General features: G+C 43.4%; 1 protein-coding gene across 3 annotated transcripts in view; it reads right to left on the bottom strand.

The window, feature by feature from the left end:
* Positions 1 to 5781: 5781 nt before the first annotated feature.
* zgc:136472 (uncharacterized protein LOC678514 homolog) overlaps positions 5782 to 11812 on the bottom strand; it is a 20128-nt gene continuing 14097 nt past the window's right edge. For all 3 annotated transcript variants that reach the window (XM_063193834.1, XM_063193927.1, XM_063193887.1), the window contains exons 10-12: positions 11266 to 11447; positions 7342 to 7431; positions 5782 to 5935 (exon numbers count right to left, since the gene is read on the bottom strand). In XM_063193834.1, the coding sequence (XP_063049904.1) occupies positions 5858 to 5935; positions 7342 to 7431; positions 11266 to 11447 (350 nt within the window). In that variant the 3' untranslated portion in view covers positions 5782 to 5857. The remainder of the gene's footprint in view (positions 5936 to 7341; positions 7432 to 11265; positions 11448 to 11812) is intronic.

Here is an 11812-nt window from a genome sequence, read left to right as displayed (position 1 = left end):
GGTGTGGTGGCTGGTGACTCCAGCAGCCCAGCCAACGACACTCCACCCTCAGACTTCCCGGAATGTACAGTAAGTGGCAGGCGTCTCCCAAATGGCAGGTGTGGAGCCGCCACAGCAGGCCACACGTGCTAGTGCAGCTGGAAGGCCGTGGGCTGTGCTGGATCTTCGACACCCAGGCATCCGCAACGATGTTCAGCCGTCCGACAGTTGATAAATAGGGCAGTCATGGGTGAGCGGTTAGGGCGTCAGACTTGCATCCCAGAGGTTGCCGGTTCGACTCCCGACCCGCCAGGTTGGTGGGGGGAGTAATCAACCAGTGCTCTCCCCCATCCTCCTCCATGAGCATGGTACCGTCCCACCGCACTGCTCCCCATGGGGCGCCACTGAGGGCTGCCCCCTTGCACGGGTGAGGCATAAATGCAATTTTGTTGTGTGCTGTGTCACAATGACAATGGGAGTTGGAGTTTCCCAATGGGCTTTATAGTCCAAAGTTTTCGTTTTAGTCATTAACCATTCATTCTTTCGTATCTCCTCATGCACCATGCTATGCAGATACCCTTAGTTAACAATACTTCTTTTCAAAGATAACTCTCATTGGTTGGGGAAATAACTGTGGTGAGGTAATTATTTAAATAAATAGAACCAAAGAAATTGATCTCAGAAATGTCATAGTTTATCATGGTTAATCATGACTTGTATTCCATATTTAACCTTTTTAATTTGCATTTCAACAACCATGAGCTGCCCCAGATTGTCTGAGAAGGTGCCCCAAGATGTGATTTATTTTTACCTCCGCCAAGGAGGTTATGTGATCGCCTGGGTTTGTGTGTGGACTGTGTGTGTTCGTTCGCTAGGCCTATTTCACGGACTGCCACAGGGTGCGCGAGGTGAATTGAGCACTGAGCACACTGGCGGATATCCCCTACTGCCGCACTCTCACGGCCTCACACAGGGTCGGTGTGTATAGGGGGAAACAGACTGTCTTGCAACGTTTTGGATGCCAGCTGCCGTTAAAACCGGTTCTAAATAAGGTTTCTGTGATGAACAGTCAACACTGCACGCACTGCAAAGTAGAGCTTGTTTTAATGGACTTGCAACAACTGTTGCAACTCTGCTAGTCATGCCGAACAGATGCACGGGAGGCTCTTGGGGCAAACAATAAAGTCACTTTTAACCAGGCATACCCGCCAATGATGAAGTCGTTTCTTTATTAGTTTTAAAAACCAGCCTTCGTGGTGCACAGGGTGCATACATTTTAAAAAGCAAGTTGGTGCCATTTCTGACTGACCAAGATGAAATCGCATGCACGCTTTGAGTTGACATCGCATATGAGATGATTATGAGATGACAGCGCATATATTTCCACTAGCCTATCATCACGAGACATTGTCTTTAGAGGTTAGCGGGTCGCGGGAGACGTGCACCCACATTGCCCCATGATGAAGGAGAATGTGCCATTTTTGCGTAGCCTAGCGCAGCCAGACCCGTACAGCAAAAAGCTGTACCAGGGTCTAGGAGAGCTGGGCAGCAGTGTGGGCGGGATAAACGGTTGCTTCAGCACTCAACGTCACGCAATTGGATGGCAAACAACCAATCCCCACACACTTCTGTGTAACGTCACAGCTGTCTCGTACACGCGACACGCCCCTTTGTAGTTGAAGCGGCAATTTCGAGCCGTCGTAGCAGTGAATTCGTGTGATGACCACAGCCACAAACAAGTTTCCTAATAAATCGTGTTTTCACTTATACAGTTCAAAAATGCATCGTTTTCAACCACATGGCCCTCCTTGATCAATCAGCGAAATGTCGAGCAATTTGGGGCTTGTTAAATGGTTATATTTATGATTGTTGTCAACATGGCATGTTCGGTGTTAGCTAGCTAGCTGTATACCCATAACTAATACATGGCTAGCCGCTAGGTCGGTAGACCAGGTGTCATTCCCATCTATTTAGTAAGCGACTTACAGACTTTCAAAGCTCCCAAATGTCTCGTTTTTAATGACATGGATCTTATTAGAATTTGGGGCAGGCATATAATACAAGGCTGGATACCTAGCTCTGCTATTGACGACAGGTTAGCTAGCCACTAGCGAGGGCCTCTTTGTAGGTGACGCGGCAACTTCCAGCCGTCGTAGCAGTGAATTCGTGTGATGACCACAGCCACAAACAAGTTTCCTAATAAATCGTGTTTTCACTTATACAGTTCAAAAATGCCTCGTTTTCAACCACATGACCCTCCTTGATCAATCAGCAAAATGTCGAGCAATTTGGGGCTTGTTAAATGGTTATATTTATGATTGTTGTCAACATGGCATGTTCGGCGTTAGCTAGCCAGCTACCCATAACTTTCCCGGATTGTCGCTCCCAACGCAGGACGCTCCCCGGTCAGCTCGCTCCCACTAGCCAGACTATCGATCCCACCGCCATATAACGGAGCTAGTTATCTTTTTGATGTTAGTTTTTTGTTTCTAACCCTAGTTTTTTTTTTTCTAAGACTAACCCTAACCTGGATACCTAGGTCTGTGTTGTTGACGACAGGTTAGCTAGCCACTAGCTTGGTAGACTCGGTGTCATTCCCATCTATTTAGTAAGCTACTCAAAGACTTCCAAAGCTCCCAAATGTCTTGTTTTTAATGGCATGTGTCTTGTTAGAAATTGGGGCAGCAATTTCATTCTACACCTACAGTAGTGGTCTGATAATAACGTGTGACTATCTGGTTCTGTAAAATGCTCAACTTAGCTTACCGAGCTAGTTTAAAACATCGAATGATCAAATGGTAATGTGTTGAGATCTATTTGTGCCCCATAAGTTCATGGTGTATTATTACATCAATCCATGTCAGCCACGAAATGTATTATCATCCAGGCTTTTTAAATTAAGTAAACACTTTCGTGCTGTACGTAGCACGGACGGACACCATGCTTCTTAGAAAGTTTCCTGTTTACTAGGTAGCCCGGCCCCCCTCGCGATTTGATTGGCCCTGTCATCGGATAACTTTCAGCCTCGCAAAACGACCGGGGTCCGCTAGACTGCCCCCGGGAGCAAATTCAATTTGCGGTCGCTAGGGGCGTCTAGATTTCTAGGCTTTTGCGCACATCCTCAAAGTTCGTCAATGCCAAATACCAGCTGATGCATCAAACTTCTCTGACAATCGTGAGCCCCGAAAGATGCGTAGGCCCTATCTGACTATCTGATATTAAATAATCACAGGAGACTATCGGGCTTGCCTGTCCAGAGAACAGAAGCACTGGCAGCTTGGATTGAAATAGCTTTGTGCCAAAGATATATCCACATTCACGTCATAGGGCGCCAGCGTGAATGGCAGCAAGTTTAGTAGCTCCGTGTCTTGTCTGTTGTTATCGTCTTTCATGTCGTTTTTCATTTGTTATTTTACCAGTTCTTAGCTTAACTACTAGTTTTTGTCTCCTTGTATGTTATTGTACCCCCCCCCCCCCCCCCGGCCATGCCCCCATTCCATCCCCCTCCCACCCCTCCTTCAACAATCAGTAATAACTATTGCAATGAGAGACTTTTTTTATATATCTGAATGTTTAATGTGAAATAATCTATTTATTTATTTTTGTATGTATGCTACTAGACACCTAAATTTCCTTCGGGATCAATAAATGTTACTCTACTCTACTCTACTCTACATTCGTGGGGGAAGAACACTCGTCATATAGGCCTAGCCTTTACGGCCGTGAATGATGTAGGCCTACATGTCGCGCTGCGCTGATGTTACACAGAAGTTCTGAACAGGCCAGCGTTTAAGACTCAGTGCTTTTATGTTTCATTACGCTATTCATCTCGGTCCACGCACATGGATGTGCATTCGTTTTAAGTTTAAGAACCATCATCCATTAATAACTGTACCAGGGCTCTCAAGTTTTGAAGATTGTTTGGAGTGAGATTTTTAAAAAAAAAAAAAATCGACCCGTCACCCATCGACCCATCGACACTAGGTTTCCCTTCAACCCAGCTAGTTAAAAAGTTTGATTAGACCAAATACACTATTTATTCAATATGCTTAGCCCTAGTGCTCGAGTTGTAATATAAAAGCAGCTGGGGATGGTCACTCAGAGATTGATTCTAATTATTGGTGGTTCAAAAAAAATGAAAATGTAGTTGTTAAAAGTGCAAGTTTAACACAATATCTGAAGAAGAAGGGATGCCTGTTTTAGAGGGAGGTGATTTTTGACCATTTTGCTCTTTTTTAACGACACTGTCAAGGCTACATGGGCTGTAAATATTGGTATAAGGAGTAAAAACAGTAGCAGCTGTAGTTTTACAGTTCTCTTTGAACTCTGCTGCGCGCGCTATTGGATAAATCTCTGATCCGCTGATCTGATCTGCCTGACAACCGAAATCTATTTTCTGATTGGCTGAATAGCGCGGTAACTAGTCTGAACACAGAAGCACTGTTAACAATTTCCGACTCGTCTTTGGATAGGTTGGATGAATTTATGTGCGCCGATTGGATAAGTTTTCAAAACTTCAGAGTGTGAAATACCATGTGTGGAGTGTGAGAGTGTGAAGAAGCTCAGATGAGTGTGTCACACTCTCAAAGAGTGAGACACACTCTTTGAGAGTGTGTCACACAATATCTTGGTAGGCCTATTTGGCTAGACCAAAAGCTCACATTTGAGGTACACATAAATAATCTTTTAAAAAAGCTAAGACCTAAGGTTGGTTTTTATTTTCGTTTGAAAAAATGTTTTTCATTTCTAGCAAGGAAAAGGCTGGTTCAAAGTACTTTTCTCTCAGTGTTAGATTATGGGGATACAATATATATGCATGCGCCCTTATGTCTCCTCAAAAAGCTGGATGCAGTTTATCATTCAGCATTGCGATTTGTAACAGGTGCCCCTCAAGAACCCACCATTGTGATCTGTACTCTAAAGTCCAATGGCCATCCTTGTATTTAAGGCGTAAATTGCATATGTTACTTTTTATTGCAAAGGCACTGTTGGGCAAACTTCCCTATTATATCTGTAATATATTGACTTTTTGTACTTTATCTTATGGGACACGTCCCTCACACAAGTTACTACTACAGTCTTGTACTCCTCGCACTGAGTTAGGGAAAACAGGCTTTTCTTTGTATGCCCCTATGGAATGAGTAGCAGAAGATATTATGTATGGACTCTCTGCCCTCATTAGAGACTTTTAAGAGGAAAATTAATACAGTATGCACAGAGGAGTGTCATTGTTTCTGACTATGCAGCACATAGGCTACTTTTAATCTCAAAATACGTTTTATGTAAACTTATTCTTTTTAATGTGTTTTTTGTACATTTATTTTCCTTTTTGTCTTTGTGTTTGTCTGTGTCTGTAACTATATGTTTGCTGCCATTTTGACCAGGACTCCCTGGCAGAAGAGACTGTAGTCTCAATGGGACAATCCTGGCTAAATAAAGGATAAATGAAAAATGAAAAAAAAATGACTTGAGAGCCCTGCTGTACTCTATTATTAAGGCTTGCAAATGACAGAACACTGTCATGCCATGAATGTGTCATTTTGACATTTTGATAGCAGGAATATGTTGAGAAAAAATTGCAATCTAATTCTGACCTGCCTTGGCGGAGGTGTGGTTTCTGAGCACTTTTCTAGTTTTGTTTATGTGACGGTGTATCAGTGATGTTTGTTGACCATCAGAATGTCAAAATGCTGGGGAACTCTTAATAGCTCTTAATAATGACTTGTCGTGAAAATAGTCGTGAAATGCCAGCAATACAATAGCCACACACACACACACACAGTTCAAATATGTTTTATATTTTATTACTCCTAATATGGGAGTGAAGTGTGTGTGTGATGTCTGCATGTCTGTGCGTGTGTGTGCGTGTGTGTGTGTGTTATAGTTCTTCCTTCTTCTTGTCTGCTGCTTCAGCTGCCTTCACCTTCTCAATGTACTTCCTTCTCTCCTTCTCCTCCTACACACACACACACACACACACACATATTAGACAGACAGACAGACAGACAGACAGACAGACAGACACCCATACACACACACACACATTACACAGGTACACACGCATGCACGCACACACACACACACACACACACACAAACAGACACACAAACAGACAGTCATGCACGGACGCACACAGATATCCCTTACGAAAATCGACCATGGTAAACCATGATTTCATGTTTTTTTTAGCATTGTTCAGCACGATTTTTGGTTTGAATATGGTTTAGCTTTATCCAATGCACATATTGGTGACAGTCCTTCGAGCAATGTGTGGTTAGGTGCTTTGCTCAAGTGCCCTCCAGTCATGGATGGAGGTGTAGGGAGAGGTAAAGGTGGGATTTGAACCTGCAACTCTGTGATCTTCAGTCCAACTCCCTAACCATTACACCATGGCTACGAACAAGGTTTCATGGTTTTTTTTGGGTGATCATGAAACCCAACTAACCATAGTTTTTTATGCATGGTTTGTGACTGGTTAAACCAAAGACACAAACCATGCTAAAAAAACATGAAAACCAGGAATAACCATGATACATGGTTAGTCAGCAACCTTAGTTTTCATGGTTACCCAAAAACAACATGGATAAGCCATAGTAAAACTATGGTTGGTTCAGAGAACTTAGAGAAACCATGGTTAATACAGAAAAGCCATGGTTACTACAGTAAAACCATGGTCGATTTTCGTAAGGGTAGACACACACACATTAGACAGACAGACAGACAGACAGACAGACAGAGACACACACACACACACACACACACACACACACACACACACACCGTATACTATAATTGTAACATATACAATAAATTGTTAAAGGTACACTGTGCAGGGAATGGTCAAAAAAGGTACTGGAACTATGCTGCTCATTGAAACGGGGCTGCCTATTGCCAAATTTGATCTTTACATGAAAGTTTAACACATATTTTCTAGTGTGGTCCAAGTACAGTCATTTTTGCAGCTAAAAATTGCTATTTTTGGAAATTCAAAATGGCGGACCATGGAGAAGATCCCCCTTTTCATGTATGAAAAGTGCAATTTTTCCAGTCATGATGAATACTTAGAATTTGATGGTGGTGGACACACAGTGTCCCTTTAAGCCATGGCGTTTTAAATTTGTTGTTACCAGAATGGCAATGAGCAAGTCGTAGTGCATTACTAAAAGCCCTGTGTCATAGTAGTGTAGATAACTTTTCAATGCCGGAACAGCTGATGCTCTTTGCTGTCAAGTCAACTCCAAGAGAGAAAAAGAGGGAGAGAGAGAGAGAGAGAAAGAGAGAGAGAGAGAGAGAGAGAGAGAGAGAGAGAGAGTGTATGTGTGCGTGTGAGTGTGTGAGCATGTGTGTGTGAGCATGTGTGACCTTGGCTTTCTCCTTCTTTGCTTTCTTCATCTCTGTGGTCATGAATTCCACCAAGGCATCAGCATTCCGCTCACCGTCATACGGAATCACCTGACTCACACACACACACACACACACACACACACACACACACACACACACACACACACACACACACACACACACACACACACACCATGAATTCCACCAGGGCATCAACATTCTCAAAATCCACAACTTTAACTATTAAGCTGGTTAACATTCCACACAGGTCCTCACTCCGAAACAGGACTCTGAGAGCCCTCGTCGTAAATGCATTTGGCGGTCAAACTTGCTTGTACTATGCGTTGCAAGTGCAGGAAAAATAGGAGACAGGCTATTATGCTACACGATAATATGTCAACTTTCAACTTCAACGTTTCAACTTTATTGTCCCCCGAAGGAGCGATTAGGTGTGCAGCAAGTCATAAGCACATATGGACAGCAACAACATATACCATAGGACAGACATAAAGTGCAGTGGTCAATAAAAGGTTAAAATGACCATAAATATGGTTATAAAAAAGATAAAAACACATCATGAATAAATAAAATAAGAACATCATCATACAATAAAATACCATAAACAATGCCAGGGATCAGGTCAAGAAATCAATCAGGGGGATGTGAATTTAAAAGGGAGATGGCACTAGGGACAAATGAAAGCCTAAATCTGTGGGTCTTGACTGATGGGAACCTAAAGCGTGATAGAGCGTGAAAGTCCCGCCCCTTAGTTCCGCATTTCACAGGACCTAAGCTGACCATCTAACAACATGGTAGCGAGTAAATATCTTCCGATCTCAGTCATTACATGCGCTGGGCTACAAATATGCTGTTAAAGAGGCTAGATAAAGATTATTCTTGCAGAAGTATCAATGTTTTGTTCCGAGGCCGTCTGCATGAAAAATGTGAAGAAACACAGCTTTCTAAAAAGTTTAGGGGTTCGTACGAAAAATTAAACAAAAATATCAGAAACAACATATGTGGAGCTCGTGGCACAACTCGAAGGGGATCGAAATATCATTTTAATACCGCCATTCAATTACATGCTACGATTTTCGGCTGAAAACGCCGTTGAGGTCCCATGAAATCGGGGGAAGTGATGTCACTTTCAAGCTCTATATGAGCCAGATGGAAGTAGCTGAAATTCAGAGTGGAGGGGGTGGGCAGTAACAGATAAAATGGACTCAGCCTTCCTCAAAGTGGCTTTTTTATACAGGTCAGTGAGGCTGCTTTGCTGGGCACCTATAATTTTGCCACTGACTTTCACGATTTTGGCAAGGGTGTTTTTTGCTTTCACACTGAGGTTATTAAACCAACAGCATACAGAAAAACATAAAACCGACTCAATGTAGGACCTATAAAAGAGTGTCATCATGGTCTTATCCGCATTAATTTTGGCCAGCTTGCGTAAACAAAACAGACGTTGTTGGCTCTTTTTGCAAATATTTTCAGTGCTGAGGTTAAAATTTAATTTATTATCAATCCAACTACCCAGGTACTCATAGGAATCTACCACATCCACAGCCTGCCCTTTGATGGTAGTAGTCAGAGCAGGGAGGGGTTTACGCCTGAAGTCAATGATCATATCTTTGGTTTTTGAGACATTCAGGTGCAGGTGAGAACTTTCACACCTGGCAATAAAATATGTATACCTCATTTAACTTTGATACGGTACAGTCAGTTGTTAATGTGCTTCACTTTAGGCTACGTGCCATGAATAACAGAAATTACATGCAGATTTCCCCGACATTGGGCCATAGCAAGAAACAGTTTGCTGTGCGAAGTCTGGAGTAAAATCTGGAGTAATGGCAGCCGCAGATATTGGAAACACGACCGACCGTCATTGTCAATGACGTTGCCTCACATCTCGAGGCAATAAGCACAAGGCGAGGACGGGAGGAAACACAGAAGGACACATGGACGTTGTGAACAGATCGTAAAAATGGATTGATGGTCACCTTAGTTGCACCATACCGTTATGGTTATTTTTTCCATAAAGGAACCTTGCATTTTATAGGCTCAAATAGACACAAAACCTTGTTTTATTCATTCCACTGGTAGTCTGTTTTGCTCAAATAGAAATAGGGTCGATCCGAAACGGAAGGCAGTGACTCAATGACTCTCCTCCTACATAAACAGGTCACTAATCAGATAGGTGAAGTTAGCTGATGAGGCAGCCGTTACGAACGGCACTAACGAGTGCGCTGCCCTGCGCATTCAATGCTACAGCGATTCCAGAAATGTTCTAAGCTATGAGATAGCCGTCTCTCATTGGCTCCCATTATAGCCCCGCTGGCGCACGCAGCCAAGTAAAAGATGAATGGGAGCCTATTGGGCTAAATGGCTCAGCAGGGATTTGTGACGATTCTGTTCTCTGGTTTGTAAAGATGTGTGCACATTCTGTACCTTATCATGGAAGTTGTATTAGAAGTGAAGTTAAAGGTTCCTGACATGGCTTTGTTCTCCCAAAGACGTGTTAGTTTTGTCCTGCAACACGCTAGCATTCGGCTAATACCTGCTGGCTGAGGAATCTCTGCGACTATTCGCGACCAGAGCTGACGAGAGACGTACTCTGACTGATCCTCCTAGCAGAGACATCTACGGTCACACACCTCAACCCCCACCACCGTCCAACATGTTAATTGAAGGTGCCCAAGAGCGCAGTCATTTCCTTTACCCCATGTACACATGCCGCTTTTCCACCACCTTAAATGCAATAAATAACAGGTGTCCGCAACAATCCTAACATAACTTTAAACACATCGACATCTGAAGTCAGACTTAAAACTACAAAACAAATGGCGTATGCCGTAAAGTCGATTGTCACGTGTTATGTCATTGCTATAGTTGAAATAAGGGTCATTTTCACGAATCTAACACTTGACAAGATGCAAACGTGTCGGCAAATGCTTTCACTTACTCATATCTATCGAACGCGACTTCATTGTTTCCAGGGAAAAAATCACACGGGCAGATAGTTCTAAGAGAAGCGTACAGCCCCATTGGCACCCATTCATTATTTACTTGGCTGCGATAACATAGCTGCAGTGCCACTCCTGGCCACACCAGCTAGTTGTCGTTCTTGTACAAGATTCCATTTTCTTTGAGCGATTCTATGGTGGGAGTTACGTTCATCACATTAGCGCTTAGCTTACGCATGCTATTTGAACCGAGAATGACCGTCAGACGGCGTAATCATAAAATAGGCTATAAATAGATCTAGCGACCACATATTTAGATACTACAATGTTGATTTATCCCTTCGATTCTCAATATCTACATACATAAGTATCAGAATAAAGAGTATGATAAGGTAGTAGCTTGGGTAGTAGCCATGTTTGTTTTTCATGTTTCCGGTTGAGAGGGAGGTGGCGCACAGCATTTTGGGTACAAGGCAGCACAAGTCAGCATCTGATGCTGCCCTCAAATAAACCCGTTATGCCCACAAATGCAGTCAGCTGCCAAGGGAGGAAATAAAGTAATTTTTCCGTTTCGATCCACACCTCATGACTCGATGTCCAGTTAGCTCACTGGAAGGACAGCTGCCTTCCCTGTTTCGAACGGACCCATAGAGGCCTGTCTCTAATTCTGGCCTGCCTCCAATAATGGCCTTGACCAAGATACACTTGAGTGAAATAAAGGCCCCGGCCTACATTAGAGGATTTACGGTAAGCATGTTTGTGTGTGTGTGTCTTTCACCCACTGAGGGCAGAGAAGAATTTCATTGTTGGGTGCCTGTGTGTGTGTGTGTGTGTGTGTGTGTGTGTGTGTGTGTGTGTGTGTGTGTGTGTGTGTGTGTGTGTGTGTGTGTGTGTGTGTGTGTGTGTGTGTGTGTGTGTGTGTGTGTTTGTTTGCTTGTTTGTTTTTGTGTTTGTGTGTGTGTGTGTGTGGTTGTCTCCTCACCCGCTGCGCGTATAGGGCTGGGAACAGCTTTATAGTCGGGTGTCGTTCCATCATCAGCAGGTTGACATCATTAGCTGTCACGTCAATACGCGCTATCACTACGTTGTCATGGTTACGGTAGCGCCGTGCTAGCTCCTCCCACAGCGGGAACAGGGCGCGGCTCTCTTCGCTCCACGGGGCATCTGAAAAGAGGAAAGAGGTCAAAGGAAGTGAACAAGAAAGTCATGTGGAGATATCAACAGACCTCTCATTATACCAGCCACTTCTGCACTTGATTTGTATGAGTACTTGGACCTGAACATGGCTAACTGCACCTTTAATGTATCCCTATTAAGCTCTGGGTACCGGTCAATGATCTCGTTCACTTCTCCAGTAAGGAGCGTTTCCTCCAATTTCTGCAGTACATTGAGATCTGGCTGATTGAACCTTTCCTCAAACTGCACATGCACTGTATCCAGCATCTTGTAAAACTCTGTTCTATAATGCTCCTCAGCTGACTTTGGAGTATGCTGGGTTGCTTCACTTGAGTATCTTTTAGGTATTTTTC

The sequence above is a fragment of the Engraulis encrasicolus genome, chromosome 1 (genome assembly GCF_034702125.1).
Source record: "Engraulis encrasicolus isolate BLACKSEA-1 chromosome 1, IST_EnEncr_1.0, whole genome shotgun sequence".
NCBI classification, from domain to species: domain Eukaryota; kingdom Metazoa; phylum Chordata; class Actinopteri; order Clupeiformes; family Engraulidae; genus Engraulis; species Engraulis encrasicolus.
This window is presented reverse-complemented; position numbering and strand designations above follow the sequence as displayed.